Source organism: Protopterus annectens, chromosome 2.part1 (assembly GCF_019279795.1).
Source record: "Protopterus annectens isolate FY-2018-M chromosome 2.part1, PAN1.0, whole genome shotgun sequence".
Taxonomy (NCBI): domain Eukaryota; kingdom Metazoa; phylum Chordata; order Ceratodontiformes; family Protopteridae; genus Protopterus; species Protopterus annectens.
In genome coordinates, this window is record NC_056729.1 from 1,796,922,987 (window position 1) to 1,796,944,616 (window position 21,630).

The following is a 21,630-nucleotide window of genomic DNA, read 5'->3' on the forward strand; positions in this document are numbered from 1 at the left end:
CTGCAATTGCTTGAAAATATAATATGTAGATCTGCAAACGTATCTGACCTTAAAAAACACTGTTGTGATATACTCATTTATAGTGGCTGACTTCCCAATAACTCTCAGAGCAACACTTCTAATCTGTACCCTAATATTTAAGATAGTAAACATGAAGTACTGCACCCCAATGACAAGAACATAAAAAGTAAGGGAACAAACTATTCTCTGAGAGGAAACAATGAACTTTTTGCATGCTAGACTCCTTTTAAGACAACAGCTACTGGGGAACAAGGTCCTTGCAAAACTGGGACTTGCTGTTTGGAGCAAACTATCAAATGAAGTAAGAAACCAACAGACCTTAACAGCTTTCAAAACTGAACTAAAATAATCTTAAAAACGAAGGCAGTTGGACCTGTTTTAAGGACACAGGATAGTATTTAAGTTCATCTTCGTCATCTCTCAAGTAGCTGTAGAACTTCCACGATGAGAAAATGTTGCAAATAAATATGTAAATACTCTAGTAACAAAACTGCAATGTGACTGTATCACCTGCTCTGTAACTGTATTCACATCACCTACAAATGTTACTTGCAACTCGTATGCATAATCATATGACTGAACATTTACTGTATTCCAACTATCTACAAATGCAAATTAAAACTTTCATAGATTTTTTTTGCCACCTTTAATTATACATTATTGTTTACTGCATGTTGCCATCTGGGATCAGGTCATGATAGAAAAGGGTTAATAGACCAGTTCACCGGAATATCAAATAAATAAGTAAATGGAGAATAACATTTGATAGTTTTATATCTTGTTTATTTATTTATTTTGCTGTTTAAATTTACTGTAGATGTGTTGGGGCTTGAAGAAGAATTTGTTTTACGATGCTTTTATTGTTTCATTTGTGTGAAGTTTAGTATTAGTTTTTAATGTGAAGCAAAAATATGACTTGTGATGAAGCACTAATGATGATAGTAAATATTTAATGACATAGGAAAGATGGCAGTAAACAAAATTTAAATGCACTGAAACAGATAATGTTTTTGTACAACTCAGTATCACAGTATCAGAGTCCATTTTTATGGAAAATATATTTATATTAATTGTAGACTCCAGATAAGGGGTAGCCGTAAAGATGTATATGCTACACTGTTTAGATGAATTTTTGTTCATTTATATTTCTGGTATATCATCAACACTTTATCTACAAAGTTGTTGCAATTGTCAATGGTACTAAAATTTTGCAGTTCTGGCATGTTAAAGTAAAAGTTTACACATTGTACACACAAAGTATACACAGTAATACCCCTCAAAAACACTCTTAAAACCTCTTAATGTAACTGCCATATGCCAGATTGATAGGTCTATGTTTAGCTACCGAAATTAAAAAAAAGTAAACTGTGAAACACTGAAAAGTAAACAACAAATGGGACAATCAGCAAACTAAAAAATCATCAAGAAAAATGACATTGAATGGCCATAGTCGGCCAATGTCACACACACAACCAAATATATATACCAACTCAACTAACTATATATACCAGCTTCAAGATCTTACTACAGTGGGGAAAAGGGAAAATTTAAAAGGTTTCCCTTCACTTACCTTATGTATCATGTTACTTCCTAGCTGTTGGCCAGCTATGGCCATTTGATGTAGTCCTTTTCAATGCTGCTTTATTTTGCTGATTGCCCCATTTGCTAATTTCTATTTGGTGTTGCGCGGTTCACTGTTTTTCAAATTTGGCAGCCGAACATAGACCCAAATCTATACTCAGTTTAAATGGAAAAAAGCAAAATAAAAATAGACAGATGAATACATAAATATATACCTGCAAACTTCTTCTTCTTCTTTCGGCTTTTTCCTGGTTAGGGGTCGCCACAGCGGATCACCTTGTCCGCACATTGATTGGCAGTGGAGTTTTATGGTGTCGAGTTGCCAGCCCGACGCCCAACCTTCCACAGAAAGCACACACATACGCACACCTAAGGCCAATTTATAGTGTCCAATCCACCTGCAGCATGTCTTTGGGATGTGGGAGGAAACCGGAGCACCCGGAGGAAACCACGTGACCACAGGGAGGACATGCAGACTCCGCACAGAAGGCACCCCAGCTGAGGATTGAACCGGAGAACCTCTTGCTGTGAGGCGGCAATGCTAACCACTGCACTACCATGGCCACCCTAAATATATACCTGCAAACATACATAAATAAATAAATTAGCCTAATAGGACTAACACAGTCAACAAAAGATAAATAAAAAATACAATAAATAAATAAAATGAATAGATAAACAAACAAGCAAGCAGAAACAAGGCCCACATTTTCAATTAAGTAAAGTTTAAAAAAGTAAACTTGCACAGTAAATGCACATTATACAACGACCCCCCATTTTAAATCAGAGTTATACTAATGGAAAAAGGTCCGGTCGCCCGGACTTTTTCCATTAGAATAACTCTTTTTTAAAAGCAACGGAGAACGCAAGATCTCCGTTGCTTTTTACACACTGTCTCGCTATGTTAAACGAGTTTAACATAGCCTGACATCTTTAAAAAAGTAACAGAGATCTTCCTATCTCCGTTGCTTTTTTTTTAAAGTTGTCTCGCTATGTTAAATTGGTTTAACATAGCGAGACAGCTTTAAAAAAAAGCAAAAGAGATTCTCCGTTGCTTTTTTTAAAGCTGTCTCGCTATGTTAAATGGGTTTAACATAGTGAGACAGCTTTAAAAAAAGCAACAGAGTTTCTCCGTTGCTTTTTAAAGCTGTCTCGCTATGTTAAACTCCTTTAACATAGCGAGGCAGTTTGTAAAAAGCAACAGAGATCTTGCTTTCTCCACTGCTTTTGCCCACAGCTCTGATACTTATGCGCAGTACAGCAGAACTGCCGCAGAATACCAGACAGCTGCGGAAGGGCAGCAAGGAAGCATTATACAATGCCATTATTTAAGAAAAGTAATTATTTTTTTTCTTAAATAATGTCATTGTATAATAGCAATAACCCACTTCTGGGCGTGGTTAATGCTGGATTTATCCACGGTTGTCTTTGTTTGGCCACTAGGGCTTCGCCCTCATGACAAAATCACTCCAGCTATGGATAAATCCAGCATTACCCACACCCAGGCGTGTGTTATTGCTATATTAATCCACATACACACAGAGGCCCTAATAACAATACTTCTCACTCAAACCAATTACCATGAAATTAAATGAACCCATATTAGAATAAAAAATAACGTGAATAAGCAATAAAAGAGAATACTAACTGTGACGAATTGAAAGTCATTGCTAACTGTCCATACCAAATAAAAATAAACCAAGTAAAACATAACAAAACTGCAAACTGCTAAACCTAACTATTAACATTTGTCAAGTAAACTATCACTGGAGAAATTCTTGTAAAAAATTAACAAGGAACCCAAGTAGAAAGCTTTTCATTACATACAAAGTTCATCTAAGTATTCACAAACACCTAAAGCCATGTTTAGTAGGAAACTTAGATAATTAAAACAGCCCTTTGAAGTCAATGGGAAATAATACTATCATAAAAATTCAGAAAAAAAATAATAAATAGAATATGTAGGCAGTTAGTTTGTGTGGCACATTAAATGTCTTATATTGCAGGATTAGGGAACCTGGTCCATGACTCATGACTTCTGACATTTCATGATCATCATCATCTTCTTTCAGCTGTTCCCGTTAGGGGTCACCACAGCAGATCACCTGTTTCCATTTCTTCCTGTCCTGTGCATCTTGCTCTATCACACCAACCACCTGCATGTCCTCTCTCACCAGATTCTTAAACCTTATCTTAGGCCTTCCTCTTTTCCTGTTACCTGGTAGCTTCATCCTTAGCATCTTTTTCCCGATATACTCAGCATCCCTCCTCAGCACTTGTCCAAACCAAGGTAATCGTGCCTCTCTGGCTTTGTCTCCAAACCTTCCAACCTGGGCTGACCCTCTAATATACTTATTCCTAATCCTGTCCACCCTCGTCACACCCAGTGCAAATCTTAACATCTTTAATTCTGCCACATCCAGCTCAAACTCCTGCCTTTTTGTCAATGCCACTGTCTCCAACCCATATAACAATGCTGGTCCCACTACACTCTTGTAGACCTTCCTTTTCACTCTTACAGGTACTCGTCTGTCACAAATCACTCCTGACACTCTTCTCCACCCACTCCATCCTGCCTGTACTCTCTTCTTCACCTCTCTTCCAAACTCATCGTTACTCTGAACTATTGACCCCAAGTATTTAAACTTATCCACCTTCGCCACCTCTACTGCTTGCATCCTCACCATTCCTCTGTCCTCCCTCTCATTCACACACATATATTCTGTCTTAGTCCTGCTGACCTTCATTCCTCTTCTCTCTAGAGCATATCTCCATCTCTCCAGGGTCTCCTCCACCTGTTCCCTACTCTCACTACAGAACACAATGTCATCTGCAAACATCATAGTCCACGGGGACTCCTGACTGATCTCGTCTGTCAACCTGTCCATCACCATTGCAAATAAGAAAGGGCTCGGAGCTGATCCTTGATGTAACCCCACTTCCACCTTAAACACATCCGTCACTCCCACCGCAGACTTCACTGCTATCACACTACCCTCGTACATATCCTGTACCACTCTTACATACTTTTCTGACACTCCTGACTTCCTCATACAATACCACAACTCCTCTCTAGGCACCCTGTCATATGCTTTCTCTAAGTCTACAAAAACACAATGCAACTCCTTCCAACATTCTCTGTACTTCTCCATCAACACTTTCAGAGCAAAGATTGCATCTATAGTGCTCTTTCCTGGCATGAAACCATACTGCTGATCACTAATCATCACGTCCCTTCTTAACCTTGCTTCCACTACTCTTTCCCATAACTTCATGCTGTGACTGATCAATTTTATCCCTCTGTAGTTACTGCAGCTGTGCACATCACCCTTATTCTTAAAAAATCGGTACCAAAACACTTTTTCTCCATTCCTCAGGCATCCTCTCACTTTCCAAGATTTCATTAAACAATCTGGTTAAAAACTCCACTGCCATTTCACCTAAACACCTCCATGCTTCCACAGGTATGTCATCTGGGCCAACAGCCTTTCCATTCTTCATTCTCTTCATAGCTATCCTTACTTCCTCCTTGCTAATCCATTGTACTTCATGATTTACTATACCTACATCATCCAACCTTCTCTCCCTCTCATTCTCTTCATTCATCAACCCCTCAAAGAACTCTTTCCATCTCCTCAACACACTCTCCTCACTTGTGAGTATATTTCCCTCATTATCCATTATCACCTTTACCTGCTGCACATCTTTCGTAGCTCGGTCCCTCTCTCTAGCCAATCGGTACAGGTCCTTTTCTCCTGCTTAGTGTCCAACCTTTCATACAACTCTTCATGTGCCTTATCCTTAGCCTTCGCCACCTCTCTCTTTGCCATGCACCTCATCTCCTTATACTCCTGTCTACTTTCTTCATCTCTCTGACAATCCCACTTCTTCTTTGCCAACCTCTTTCTCTGTATACTCTCCTGTACTTCCTCATTCCACCACCATGTCTCTTTGTCGTCCTTCCTCTGTCCAGATGTGATACCAAGCACCTTTCTAGCCGTCTCCCTTACTAGGTCTGCTGTAGTTACCCAGCTATTTGGTAACTCTTCACTGCGACCCAGTGCCTGCCTTAACTCATCCCTGAACTCCACCTCACAATTACCCTTTTTCAATTTCCACCACTTGATCCTTGGTGTTGCCCTCACACTCCTCCTCCTCTTCTTGATAACCAATGTCATCCTACAAACCAGTATCCTATGCTGCCTAACGACACTTTCTCCAGTCACCACTTTACAGTCTCCAATCTCCTTCAAACTGGCCCTCCTACATAGCATATAATCCACCTGTGTGCATCTTCCTCCACTCTTGTATGTCACCCTATGCTCCTCCCTCTTGTTAAAATACGTATTCACCACAGCTATGTCCATCCTTTTCGCAAAATCCACTACCATCTGACCTTCTGCATTCCTTTGTTTAACACCATACCTACCCATCACTTCCTCATCCCCTGTGTTCCCTTCACCAACATGCCCATTGAAATCTGCTGCAATCACCACTCTCTCACCCTTGGGTACAGTCATCGCCACTTCATCCAATTCACTCCAAAATTTTTCTTTATCATCCATTGCACACCCAACTTGTGGAGCATATGCACTAACAACATTCATCATTACACCATCAATTTCCAGCTTCATAAACATCACTCTATCCTACACTCTTTTCACCTCAAAAACACTCTCAGCATACTGTTCCTTCAGAATAACTCCTACGCCATTTCTCCTTCCATCCACACCATGATAAAACAATTTGAACCCACCTCCGATACACCTAGCCTTACTCCGTTTCCATCTGGTCTCTTGCACACACAATATACCAACCTTCTTTCTGTCCATCATATCAGCTAACTCTCTCCCTATACCAGTCATACTGCCAACATTCAAAGTTCCAACCCTCACTACCACAGTCCTAGCCTTTCTGACATTTCATGATACATTCCTTAAATCAACAGTGCATATTATTTCATGTGTCAGACACCAGATGTTTGTGCATCACATATTTTTATTTTTGTGTTAATGGTAGCAGTGTATTAACTGTAGTTAGGAGGAAGTTGATATTTGTTAGTGAAATGCAATGGCGTTCACAGAGACTTGAAAGTTTTGTGAATTGACTTACTTGATTTAATGCATCCTGGGTATGTTTGATATTTGAAGACAGATCCAGAGTGCAGGTGGGAAGACAGCTGTCTAGGTGTGAAAGTCTTGCACTTTTTGGGGTACTTTGTGGTTTTCAGGGGTAATTAGTCTGATATGGCTATAACCTAACTCTAGCATTCACATTGCTGTGGATATATTTGCTTTAATATGAGTAGTGATGCATAAAGTACAGTGTAGCCATCTGCCTAGACATTCAAAGTGTTAAACGTATGCCTGACCTACAAGGCACTCACAAATCCAGCCATGATGGAGCTACTACAGAGCCACAAGTCATAGCTCTTAACCTCACATCTATAAAATGAGGAACATGGCCTCTCATAATATGGAGCAAATGGGCAAAATGTAGAACACTTACTAACTGCATACTATCAACTTCAACTAGGAAAGTCACAGGATGGTTAAAATGTGCTTCTTTAAACTTAGAAAAAGTTATTTTGATTAATTAAAAAAGGTTGTTTTTGGTGAATTAATATTATTCAGTTCTATTTACCATAGATATCAGTTAAAAGATTTCCTAACACTGAATGTGTGACAGACCCCTTCAGTGTGAAACTTTGAGGAACATGGACTTATTAAGATCCAAAATGAGGAATGTTCCTCATAATGAGGTACACTTGAGAGGTATGCCACAAGTCAAACAGCGGATCCAGAATGAGGAACATTACTGGTAATTGATGTGTCTCACTATTGCCCTTTCTTTGGAACAGGCTTCCTATTCACATTAAAGTTAAACTCTACCTTCTCCTACAGTTTAACTCCACCCTTTGGTTGCTTTTTTCCCTACAATATGATTCCAGTACTGGGTTGGTACTGAAACCTGCTTGTACTTTATAAAACTTTCATTTTCTCACTTTAGTATCAAAGGAAAGGGCGGCCGCGGTGGTGCAGCAGTTAGCGTTGCCACCTCACATCAAGAGGTTCTCTGGTTCAATTCTTGGCTGGGGTGCCTTTTGTGTGGAGTCTGCATGTCTTCCCTGTGGTCGCGTGGGTTTCCTCCGGGTGCTCCGGTTTCCTCCCAGATATGCAGTAGGTGGATTGGACACTCTAAATTGGCCCTAGGTGTGAGTGTGTGTGTGTGTGTGTGTCTGTGTCTGTGTGTGTGTGTGTGTGTGTGTGTGTGTGTGTGCCTTCTGTGGAAGGTTGGGTGCCGGACTGGCAACTCAACACCGTAAAACTCCACTGCCAATCATGAGCGGACAGATGATCTACTGTGACGATTAGATGATCCACTGTGGCGACCCCTAACCGGGAAAAGGAAGTGAAAGACCACACACTGTTTTTTAAGCTTAACTTCTCATGTAAGTTGCAGAGGAATTTGTCTACACCTGCATGACAAACCACAGACACAGAGAAGTATGTATTCAGGAGCTCAGGCTGCTGTAAACAAGAGAGAGGTGTGAAACTGTTTTCCATTGTCTTTATTGCAGAAAGGAAGATAACTTACATAGATTCACAACTGCTTACAAGGTAGCCATGCCTTTCATAGCAAAACAGAGCAATTAGATCAGTCAATGGTTCAAAGGCAGTTGTTACCACTTTTGACAAATTGTACACTCATGTTTTGAGAAAGGTCCTTTAGTTTCAAACACCCATCTGAAGTGTAACTTTTATGACAAAGTGTTCTCTGAAACTTTTTATAATATTTAGTTTTAGATTTGAATACTACATTACTTTGGTAGACGGAAGTGTATATGTATGCCAAAAGACTCCTGGTTTGGATACTACAGAAATCAAAATTGACTTACTTCTTAATTGTTTGATAAGCTATATTCAAAAAGCTTTCCTTTGTTCTTGCCTGTGTAATAAATGCTGCTTTTTGTTGGAATGCTTTCAAGGTCTTGGTGAAGCTCAGGCTGGGTGTGCTGCAGCTTTCTGGTGCTTTGATGATCGCATATGTATTAAAGTACATACAGTGAAACAACTGCACAGAATTTCATGGCTTGATGGATGTTTGCTGTGAACATTTTCTTGTACAGTTTATAATTTTCAGAATAACAAGGGAAAAAGCATGCAATTTGCACTAATGACTGCATGCTTGTATCCATTCTGTTGCACGCAGGTGAATTTCTGGCAAATAAACTTTGAAGGGGTGCGTCTACCCTATTTTGTCTTTGGAGAGTTTGAAACCATATCCATGTTTATACAAGCATCGGGCTGAATATTTTGCCAGCCAAGGGCTATGACATAACTTGAACTATGTGCCATCTTTGAAAACACTTAAATCCATCTCTTCTATAGTCAAGATGTATATTTGTATTATTCTATGGAAATGTTGTTCCTCCCACATTACCTAAGAGAAGAATTGTCCACTATATCAGTTCAGACTTTTTTTGTTTTATAGAAATATAAGAACTTTTTTACTTGTTCCTCTTTTAATTGAATCTACAAGTAATCCATCCAGCTCAGACTGAGACTATATTTTAAGCAAATAAGAATATTTGCATGTATAAAAGTTTTTCTTTCAGGCTATGTATGAGCTGTAACTAGTACCTTGTTAGGAGTCTACAACAAAAAGGCAGTAGATTTTTAAAATATCTCAAGGTAATTGAAGCTGGACACCTTAGGAAAACGTCAGGGTAAATAGATATGTTTTATTGTTTTGTTGGTTCTTTTAATGAAAAGCAATTCATGTGAAACGAGATAGTACTTTCGACCAGATCAGTAAAATAGGAAGTACTTTTCACCAGATCAATAAAATAGGTGAGCAAATGATACATGTTTTTCCTGTCGTATAATAAAGTTTTTTCTTCAGAATGTAATAAAGTTATATTTTAACTAGTACAGTAAAAGGTGAAATATCTTTTAAAGTATTTGTTAGTCTAAGATTACAGTTATGTTATTCCTTCATTTTAACTGCCATTTTAGTCAAGATTTGTTTGCTATTATTTTAAAAGGCAATGTTTTCTGTATTTCATGCAGTATCTAAGAACAACCTTTAGTAGAAATTGATTTGTTAGATGATTGTCTCACTGCTTACAGTTTTACAGTAAATGTCTGCAACAAGTTACTCTGCATATCAATGTGGTTTGAATATTTTTGATCTTATTTGTTTAGGGTATATATGTGATACCATTAGCTGAGAGCAGTGCACCTCCAAATATTTAAAAACATAGACCTAAGTATCTAATCATAAATAGCTTAATCTGACTATCTGTACTCCATATTAGTGATGAACATGATTTGTCTTGCATCTGCTGGTTATAGGCCCGAATAGAACGCACAGATATTGGTACCTTAGTAATACCATCAATTTCGGCTGCCGACGGAGGAATCTATCTTTGTGTTGGAACGAATGCTGCTGGTTCATCTGAAGCAAGGATTGAAGTAATTGTTATAAGAGGTAAGGTTGTTTTCTTGTTTTATAAGGAATATACAGTATAATAAAGTCACATATTTTGTGGAAAGCAGCAGAGACTTCTTTAACAGGTATCTTTTCGTCACTTCAGTAAAAACAGACTTGCAGTCTTAGAAAAAATATTATCTGCTGGTAGCTTCAGTATGTTAACTATATTGAATTCTTCATTTAACACGCTCTGGTTAAAATAGTTATCATATTTTTCTGACTGGTCTATGAGTCTGTATTTTTATCCTCAGGTGTAGCCAACCATATTTTCCGTAGGAGAGAACTGATTTTCCTAGTATTATCTGTTTGCAAATGGAGATTTATTTTTTATTTTTTTTCACTCCTTCTCAACACTTAAGATATTTTTAAAATGATTTTCAAAATAAAGACATTGACTTAGGTGACATGTTTTGTGTAGGCACATTACATCTCCAGACACACAGTACCTGCGTTTACTGTTTGAATCTGAAACACATGCAAAATGTTTTGACCATAAACAGCAATTTTTTTCACAAAAGTCAGCAAAACATCCTTGGCTTTGTGTTCATGGATATTAATACTGATCACATACAAGGGCCTAAGAGCTTGTTGATTCAGTACCTTCTGACAGCAGATGAGTGTGGACTAGATTTATTTATTTATTTATTTTTTATTTTATTTTATTTTACATTTGTTGACCGGGCTAGTCTAACTGGATACATGTCCATTTTCAGTAGAGGCCCGGGGAGATAAGCTCCAAGATAGAACAATGAAATTAACAAGATAACAAATAAGGAAACATTAAACAAAAAAAATCATATTTACAATGCATATTACAGGTTATCACAGTAAATTCAGCAGTGCAGAATGCAGGCATAACATAGCATGCTAGTATAATCAAGATGTTCTAGAAGGAGATAGTATTATGGTTAATAATGAAGGAATTACAGTTAATGAGTAGAAGGGGTAGGAAGAGCAAAGTATTAAGAGATACATAACTAGTCAGGCTTAGTACAGGGGCATAACCAGTGTGTTCTGAGGAACACTTTCAATTTGTTTTTGAAGCAGGATACTGAGGGAAGTGAGGATAGTTCATAACTAGTCAGGGTTAGTACAGGGGCATAACCACTGTGTTCTGAGGAACACTTTCAATTTGTTTTTGAAGCAGGATACTGAGGGAAGTGAGGAGAGTTCACTGGGGAGGAGATTCCAGGCTTTTCCAACAATATTAGAAAAGAGGGAGTCACCGGCCTTGTTGTTTGGTTTAGTGGTATGTCCTATAAGTCTCTGAGAAGACCTTAAGGATTTTAGGTTTTTATAGGGAGTGATGAGTGTGGATAGAATAGGAGTTTTGGAAGGTTTGTAAAAAGTGCTGTGGGCTATAGATAGTTGATGGAATTTAATCAGATTTTGTAGTTCAAGCCATCCCAGCTGCTTTAAATTAATGCAATGGTGGGTTCTAAATGGGTTGCCTGTAGCAAATCTGGCAATGTTGTTGTAAGACATTTCCAATTTGCTAAGATTATTTTTAGATAGATTAGTAAAAATGGGTGAGGCATAAAGAAGTGAAGAGATTAGATGAGTGTGTGCTATAGTGGTTTTAGCTGAAGGTAAGAGGAAGGATTTTACCCTACAGAGAGAGCCAAGTTTTTTGTTGACAGTTGTTATAGTATTGTTAATATGGATATCAAAGTTCATATTGTTGTCAATGGTGATACCCAATAGTTTGGTGGTTGGATAAGGGGATATAATAGTTTTATTGATAGAGATAACTGAGAAATCAAGAGGAGAGGACTTATTGGTAGGAGAGAAGAGGAGGAGTTTAGTATTTTTGGGGTTTAGGAGAAGGCATCTATGTGTGAACCATTGCTCAACTGTGTTAAATACTTGTTGGGTAAGAGATTGAAGTTCAGAAGAGGAGGTGGCTGAGCATATCAGTGTGGAGTCATCTGCATATTGTATGCATGTGGCTTGGGGGATGGCAAGGTCAAGGTCATTAATAAATATGGAAAAAAAGTAGAGGTCCTAGGATGGACCCTTGAGGGACACCAAGTTTGACAGGCAGGTGAGTGGAGAGAGACTTGTGCCATAGTACGGCCTGTTGTCTTTTATCAAGGTAGGACTAGAACCACTATATAAAAGATGTATCTGGTGACAGGGATTTCAGTATTTTGATAAGAATTTGGTGATTTACCATGTCAAAAGCTTTAGACGGGTCAATAAATAGTGCTGAAGAAAGCTTGTTAAGTTTGCGTTTTTTGTTGATACAATCTGTGAAGGAAAGAAGGGCAATACTAGTGCTATGTGAAGGTCTGAATCCATGTTGACTGTTGGAAAGTAAATTATTTTGGGTTAGATGGTCAAGTAATTGTCTGTGAATGCATTTCTCTGTGATCTTTGCCAAAGGAGAGAGAAGGGCAATGGGGCGGTAGATGGAGAGTTCAGTGGAGTGTCCACCTTTATGGGATATGACTTTCGGTAATAGTTCTATTAATCAGAATAGAAATGGGATAAGCAATAGCTTTGGCTGATTGTTGTAGGAATTCAGCAGGTAGTTGGTCTGCTTAGGGTGAGCATGGTTTTAGCTTCTGTAGAAGGGTTAGAATATTTGTTGTTGGGACAGGTTGAATATGAAAAGTAGGGGGTAACGTTGATTTATAGGAAGACAGAGTGAAGTTATTAGGTGATAGTTGACTAGCTAGTGTTTGTATAGCATTAGTAAAAAAGGTATTGAAAGCATTAGCTGTATTCACTAGATTTTTGTGGTCAGTATTTTGAGGATTTAGAGTAGTGGATTGACCTGGATGGAGTAGCTGGTTAATGCTAGCCCAAAATTTTTGTGGGTTGTTTTGATTAGCTTGTTGGGATTGTAGGTAGTAGTTTCTTTTATCAGATATTATAGCTTTCTTGGTTTAATTTCTTAGATGTCTAAATGGTAGTTGGTCTATAGGGTTTTTAGTCTTCCTCCATTTTGGCCAAAGTTTGTTTCTAAGATTTATTTTATGTTTGGTTTCTTTTGAAAGCCATGGAGCAGGTTTGGTTTTAATTCTAATTAATCTGGTTGGAGCATGGTGGTTGAGAATAGCAAGGAAGTTGGAGTTAAAGTAAATAATGGCTACATCTAAAGGGAGGTTTTGTAAGGGAGACCAGTTGCAGGCTCTTAGTTCCATTTGAAATAGTTCAGGGTTAAAGTACTTTTTAGATCTGATGTTTTTGACAGATATTGGAATGGGAGAGTTGATTTTATGTCTGATGATATAGGTAAGAAAGTGGTCATTTAAATCATCAGGGAGGGTTCCTGAATCATAAATGTGAGGATGATGGTTTATGAGAATCCAGTCTAATAAGCTTGATTTCTTGTTAGATGTATTTATTCTGATGGGGGGGGGGGTAATGGTTTGGGAATACCCATATAGGGTAATATGGTTTGTGGGGAGGCTGCTGCAGTAGCAGCTCCAGTCAATGTTTGTGTCGCCCAGGATTATGGTTTCTTGGGGCAGGTATTGGGAAAGCCAGCAAAGTATGTTTTCCATGATGGCAGTGTTGTTACCAGGTGGTAGATATATACAGATAATATAGATGGAGTTGGAATTGTTAAGATGAAGTTTGGAGATAAGAATTTCTGCATTGGAGTCTGTAGGTGGTTTACAGTTGTGAGTGGTTAATTGTAAGCTAGATTTATATAGGATAGCAACCCCACTACCTTTGTTGGATACTTGGTCTAGTCTCAGGATATTATATCCAGGTGGGATGATTTCATTGTCTTTGGTTACAGGTTTTAACCAAGTTTCTGTTAAGCAGAGAATATCAAAGGAGTAGATTTCAGTTAGAGCTTGGAGTTGAGTTACTTTATTGTTTATGCTACATATATTAAGATGAGCAATTAAAAGGGAGTTCAGTGGTTTAAACAGGGCATGAGTAGGTTATTCTTTGTGGTTGAGGAGAGAGATAGGAGTTGTTGGTGGGCCTGGGTTAGGGTAGATGTCACCATCCTTTAAAGAGAGTAGTACACTTAGATAGTTTGGGTTGGGGAATCTGCTGTATAGAGGTAGGCCTTTCCTGGGGTTCTGATTGTTGCATTTTATGTGTAGTGTTCTATGGTATTTAGGAAGTATGTAGTTAGATGAGGATGTTATATTAGCATGAATAAAAAGGAGAGGAGAGTTTGGAGAGTTGGTTTCTTTCTTGGGGTAGTTTAGGTATGGGCCTAGTGGGTTTTCAAAGGAGGTGAAAAGATGGGTGAGGATTAAAGGAGGTAGTAGTGAGAGTGCGAATAAGAGTGGGACATAAGATGGGATGGGTTGTTTATACATTGTATGAATAAATATAGATTGTTTGTAGGTAGAAAAATAAATTCACTGGTTGGAGATGAAAGAAGGGAGTAGGGTGTGGTGTGATAAAAGGAGAGTGGTGAGAGGTCAATATTAGTGCAGTTGGGTAACTGGAGAGTGTTTAGAAAGTAAAGGTAGGAGGAAGAATGTGTTTGAAGAGTAATGGTAAGAGCAAGAGGTATGTAATGAGAGTAATGGTAAGAGCAATAGGTGTGGTTAGAGAGTAATGGGAAGAGGAAGAGGTGTGGTTAGAGAGTAATGGGAAGAGGAAGAGTTGTGGTTAGAGAGTAATGGGAAGAGGAAAAGGTGTGGTTAGAGAGTAATGGGAAGAGGAAGAGGTGTGGTTAGTAAGTATAAGGGTAGGACCCCTGAGGGTGGGTGGGACTTGGGGGTAGGGAAGGGAGCAGAGTGAGCCCGCAGGGCGAACGGAGCGGGTAGGAACAGATACTGAAGCAGTTAGCTAAAAACAATCAGCTAGGCTAATTCCGGCGGTAGGTTGGAATAGAACAGGGGCTAGAAAGCTGTCTGTGGTGTGTAGATATGGAGGGGGAAAAAGAGAGGACTAGAAAGGTGTCTGTGTGTTTACAAACAAGAGAGCCTAAAATTCCCAATGGCAGCATCCAAAATCAGTATGCATAAGTCACTAGTATTTTTAACTTATACTCTGTGCAATATAAGCCAATGTACTTACATTTAGACACATACACTCATCTAGGACACCACAGTAGTTAAATCCAGCAGGGAAGGTTTTAGATTTAAAGATGGCTCCAAGCTATGCAAGTAGGGTAAAAAAAACTTCTGATCTTTTGTCAGTGGGCAGGCAAATAAAGAATGACAAAGTGTGAACCAATGAAATGCCAAGGAGAGCCAAATGAGGGAGGGAAGTAACTCACTTCAGAGCACACAACACTGTTAATGGGAGTGAGTCAGCAGAAACCCAAGATTACCCAAGTACAAATAAAGATTTAAAGTCCTGCAAGGAAAATGCAGGGGGGTTTACAGGTCCTAGAGTGGGCTAAAACCTTTGGCAAGGATTGCAGGGTAAGTGGTAAAGATAGTCTATTTGGGCTATACTTGATTTCTGTAGCCAAATTCAAACATTTCCACTGGGAATGACTGTAAAGGAAATTATTAGGCAGTGGGCGTAACGGTGGAGTTGGCTAAAGAGCATTTCAGGTGGGGACAGGGTTGGTCTGATTGAGTGTGTGCTATCCTACATATAAGGAAAGTTGAACACATACACTGTTCTTTGCAGGATAATGTTAATGGAAGTAAGTCAGCAGAAACCCAAGATTACCCAAGTAGAAATAAAAATTTACAGTCCTGCAAGGAAATGCAGGGGGGCGGTGCAGGTCATAGAGTGCAAGTCTCAAAATGGTATTGTGCAAAGTGTCAGGAATACAAAGATATTTAAATGTAAACCTACACAGGGAGCTTGTAAGACACCAGAAGATACACTTTTAAATTATCCTGTTTAACTGAGAGGCAGCTTGCAGATAGGTCCAGAGAACAGGAATCAGCAAGCACATGGTTGCAATATAACTCTAAGTAGCTGGTAGGTAGAGTAAACTGGGAGCTTGTAAGACACCAGAAGATAAACTTTTAAATTATCCTGTTTAACTGAGAGGCAACTTGCAGATAGGTCCAGAGAACAGGAATCAGCACATGTTGCAGTATAACTCTAAGTAGCTGGTAGGTAGAGTAAACAGGGAGCTTGTAAGACACCAGAAGATAAACTTTTAAATTATCCTGTTTAACTGAGAGGCAGCTTGCATGTAGGTCCAGAGAACAGGAATCAGCACACTGTTGCAGTATAAAAGTAGCTGGTAGGTAGAGTAAACAGGGAGCTTGTAAGACACCAGAAAATAAACTTTTAAATTATCCTGTTTAACTGAGAGGCAGCTTGCAGGTAGGTCCAGAGAACAGGAATCGACACACTGTTGCAGTATAACTCTAAGTAGCTGGTAGGTAGAGTAAACACGGAGCCTGTAAGACACCAGAAGATAAACTTTTAAATTATCCTGTTTAACTGAGAGGCAGCTTGCAGATAGGTCCAGAGAACAGGAATCAGCACACTGTTGCAGTATAATTCTACGTAGCTGGTAGGTAGAGTAAACGGGGAGCTTGTAAGACACCAGAAGATAAACCTTTAAATTATCCTGTTTAACTGAGAGGCGGCTTGCAGATAGGTCCATAGAACAGGAATCAGCACACTGTTGCAGTATAACTCTAAGTAGCTGGTAGGTAGAGTAAACAGGAAGCTTGTAAGACACCAGAAGATAAACTTTTAAATTATCCTTTTTAACTGAGAGGCAGCTTGCAGATAGGTCCAGAGAACAGGAATCAGCACACTAACTCAGGAACCCCACACAGCCTTCCTGAAGACACTGGAGGGTATAAATGTATCTCCAAACACCATCATATTGGGTGACTTCAACTACCCGAATATAGACTGGGAACATTACTCAAGCCCTAACTTTCTAGCCCAACGGTTCTTGGAGTTCATAAATTCAAATGCCATGGAACAGCTAGTCACTGTTCCCACGAGAGGAGAAAATATACTAGATCTCATTATCACAAACATGGGGACAAAATGCTCCACACCGGAAGTATATCCCTCATTGGTGAGATCTGATCATAAACTAATCTCACTGGAAATCCACATCCCCCCACCCCAAACAAAAAAGACCACAGTGAAGAACTTCTCTAAAGCAAACTTCACACTACTCAAGACTGGTGTGGTATCCTTCAAGGCCCCTGAGCCAGTGGAAACCACAACCCAAGCTGGGAAGCCCTTACAAATGCCTTCTATGAACAACTGCAGCACTGCATGGAACAGGCAATCCCAAATAAAACCAAGACTCTTTCCACAAAGGGCAAGCGTCCAGTCTGGTGGACCCCAGCCATTAACAAACTTTACAATAAGAGGAGAAAACTATTACATGATAGAACAAAATCCATAAAAGGAAGTCACCCCTGATCATTATTAGTAAAAAAATCTGAGCACTCATAAAATCAACTAAGGCCAATTTTGAGAGAAAAATTGCCATGGATTCAAAGGACAATCATAAGGCCTTTTTCAGCTATGTTAGGAACCTGTGTGGAAACTCCCAGATACGCTCAGAATTAGTCCAAAATGATACAAAAATCACTGAACCCACAGACATTGCCAACATACTGGCAGACAGGTTCAGTGCAAACTTCACCCCCTCTCCCCTAAAGGAGATAACTATCCCAGGGGAGTGTAGCCTCCCAGACATCTCAAATGCGCAGGTGAAAGCTGCTCTCTCTAAAGCTAAAAACACAGCATCAATGGTGTCCCCAGCTGTGTGCTACACGAGCTAAATGAGGAATTAAACCCGCACATAAGGCAGCTGTTTAATCTCAGCCTTACCACAGGATCTGTGCCCAAGGAGTGGCGTACGGCAACTGTGGTCCCACTCCACAAAGGCGGTGCCTCTACGGACCCTGGTAATTACAGCCCCATAAGCTTAACAAGTCTAGTCTGCAAAGCTATGGAGAGGATCATAATGGAGCTCATAAACAAAGATATAGGGGACTTGCAGACATTGGACCCGACCCAGTTTGGCTCGTCATGGGTAGATCATGCCTTTTGAACTTGGTCGACTTCTTGAAACAGTCACCAAGGCCATTGATGAGGAAAGGCAGTCCATACAGCCTACCTTGACCTTGCAAAGGCTTTGACACAATACCCCACTCGGGTATTGTAGAAAAACTACCAGCTTAAATGTAAACCCATATGTCACAAGATGGGTTGCAAACTGGCTTAAGGACAGAACCCACAGGGTTAGAGTTGCTGGCACTATGTCAGACTCCAAGCCGGTCACAAGTGGTGTCCCACAGGGCTCGGTCCTTGGCCCCCTATTGTTCTGCATCTACTTCTCAGAAGTACAGGCCAACATGGGAGGACTTTGGCTGACAAAGTTTGCTGACGACTGCAAACTGGGCGCCATAGTGGAAAGTGCATCGGACACGGATATCCTTCAGAAGGGACTCATGGAAACAGATAGCTGGTGCCAGAGCCATGGCCTGAAGTTAAACGCCAAAAAATGTATAGTCATACCCTTTGGGAAAAACAAGGTAACCTCAAGCTACCGTATAGGTGGCAATCCACTAAGCACAGAAGAGGTTATCAGGGACCTGGGGACCCAGGTTGACAGTGGCCTTTCTTTTGACACTCACATTGCTAAAGTGGTTAGAAAGACCTTCTACATTGCCCACCTGATCATGAAGGGATTCACATCCAGATCTAGTGAGGTCATTGTTCCCCTGTACTCTTCACTTATCAGACCAATGATCGAGTACAATGCCCCATTCGGGATGTATCTCACCCGACATCTGCAGCAATTGGAGAGACCCCAAAAGTTCCTCACCAAAAGGATAAAGGGACTCCAAAATCTGTCATATGCTGCCAGATTGAAGAAACTCCAGCTCTATTCAGTTGCATACCGTCTGCTCAGAGGTGACATGTGCCTGACATACAAGGCCATGTCCAACCCGGAATTAATGGACATGCTCCACCTCAAAAAATCCAAATCCACCAAAACCACTAGATCAAGCAACTTAAACCTTAGCACGGTTATAAATAGGACATGCTGGAGGGATAGATTTATCACTCAGAGACTCCCTATGCTGTGGAATAAAATCCCGGTCCATGTGAGGCAGAGCACCTCGCTGGCTCTGTTCAAGAGAAATCTTGACCTGTGGATGGGAGATCGTAGGTTTATCCCAGGAATCATCTCTGTGTCACTGCTGGACAGAGGCACAACAAACTAATGGGCACAGTATTTTTACATATAAGGGGTGGCGTAAGCCACAAAAATTTGGGCTAGGCTTATAAATGCCTTAGGGCAGATAGCCTAGTATAAACCTATGAACCTATGAACCTATGTTGCAGTATAACTCTAAGTAGCTGATAGGTAGAGTAAATTTAGAGACATACGCTCATCTAGGACACCACAGTAGTTAAATCCAGCAGGGAAGGTTTTATATTTCCAAAGTCCCTCAGAGGCAGATGGCATTTTTATGTGCTTACTCCACATTATGTATCTATATAGTACTTGAACATATGAAATATTAATTACCTTCAATCCCCACTAGTTAATGGGCTATTCAGTTCACAATCTAGAGAGCTAGTACATCCTCACAACCTTCCAATTAAGCCAAGTGTTTGCTTGAAGTTGTGTTTTTCAGTGTTTTTTAAATAAATCTGTTTTTATTGTTTAATTAAAAACAAGAATGCAGACACAAACTTGGAATAAGAGTAAAGGGGACTAGTGCAACACACCTGAGCTCAGCAGTGTAGTATTCAGTATGCTGAAATATTCTTTAATGAATTTGTGGTCAAATCTCTCTCCAACTGTGCTAACCTTCCAGGAACTATTAGAAAGAAAGTGCTGGGATAAGGAAAAAAATACCTACAATCCCCCCATGGTCTGGCCCCTGGGTTCATTAAAATGAAAGATGAGGCCTTGCATTTTCATCAGCCTTCGTCACAGTGTAGCATTAGAGACTATTATAGGTTCATAGGCATGTACTAGGCTAACAACCCCTGGAGCTGTTTTAAGCCTAGCCATGCATCCCAAAGTTCTGGTACTCTTGGTAATGTGTAAGCAGGGGTTGGGAGATGAACCATTTGCAGGCTGCCTGTGTCCATTAGAGACAGAGGTGCCGATCTCAGGATTAATTTCCTGTTCCCCATTCAGTTGTCCAAGTTACTCTTGAATTGGGTTAGGGAGGGACTCTGCTTCACATTGATGGGGAGCTTGTCCTAGAGAATAGGTAGTCTCTGGAATTCATACCTATCTCTCACAGGCAATGTTTAAGTCTTTAGAATATGTAATTATTTTGCTGTTTGTTTTGTTGATATGCAGGAAATTCATCAGAGTGGGGTTGATGATGCCTTCTATGCCAGGCATAGATCTCCCCTCAACAGTCTGCATAAAATGGAGTACAAGGATAGAGCTTTAAGTTGATCTGCATAGGACATATTATTTATGTCCTATATCTTTTAGTGATGAACATCTGTGGATGTTCCAGTTGTTGGATATGCCTGGTTAGGTACATACAAAAAGGGGCATTGTACTCAGTGTTAGGTCTAATGAATGCCAAATACAATGGAACAACAAACTCCCTAGACCTAGATGCCATACATATGTTTATAAGTTCATAGGAGGTTACTAGGCTAATTGTCCTAGGGCCTTTACAAGCCTAGCCATGTAAAAACCCATGTACCCTAAATGATCATAATTAGATAGTTATTGTTAGCAGAGCAATTCAGTGATCAGCACCAACAACCCCTATCCATAAGGAACGTAGATGCCACCCCTGGGGTGAATTTACGGTCATCCATCCAATTGTCAAGGTTGTGCTTCAATAAGGTCATTGAGGGGCTCTGCTTCATGTGAAGTGGGAGCCTATTCCAGAGGAGTGGCAACCTCTGGGAGATATTTCTGTTTCTCCAACATGTTCTGATAATATCACAGGCTAGGTTGAGGTCCCTGTCGTGAGTGACTTGCAGATGTGCATTAAAGGTGAGAATCAAACACTGCACCTTGTGACTGTGAGTCAAACTCATTAACCATTATACCATGCCCCAGTCTTTAGCTGTATATGTTCCTTTTTCACAACATAGAATGATTTCCTCAGTACTGTACACACGTGATAGTCAAAGGCTAAATTACTGACTACGTGTGTCCCCAAGTCCCTGACTACTGGATCGACTCTGAGAGGTGTGTTGTCAATATTGTAATTACCAGGGTTTGCTGATTTTCTGAAGGATACTATAATGCATTTCTTTGCATTTAGTTTTAGTCCATGGCTCTGACACCAGTTATTTTTGTGTGTCAACCCTTCTTGGAGAACATTAGTGTCGAGAGATTCTATGACTGCTTGTAATTTATAATTGTCTGTAAATTTGGTTAGCCAGAGGCCCCTGACATTGACCTTGACTTCAGAGAAGTAGTTACCAAAAGAATCTGTCCCAAGACTGATCCCTGAGAGACTATGTTGATGACTGTTATCTTTGTAGAGATGGACTCCTCAATTCTAACTTTCTGGGTCCTGTCTGTGAGCCATATGGCTATCTGCTAGGTGGCATTAGGGTTTATACCTAACTTCTTGAGTTTGTCAACAATGCCTGAGTGGCTATTGTGTCAGATGCCTTGGCCAGATCAGGGTAGGCAGTGTGAACCATTTTGCC

The 21,630-nt window shown here is 39.9% G+C and overlaps 1 protein-coding gene across 11 annotated transcripts in view; it reads left to right on the forward strand.

Annotated features, from left to right (window-relative positions):
• The window catches only part of HSPG2 (heparan sulfate proteoglycan 2), a 2,126,006-nt gene that overhangs the window by 1,506,786 nt on the left and 597,590 nt on the right, over nt 1-21,630 (forward strand). For all 11 annotated transcript variants that reach the window (XM_044063227.1, XM_044063230.1, XM_044063231.1 and 8 more), the window contains one exon: nt 9,960-10,095. In XM_044063227.1, coding sequence (XP_043919162.1) covers nt 9,960-10,095 — 136 coding nt within the window. The remainder of the gene's footprint in view (nt 1-9,959; nt 10,096-21,630) is intronic.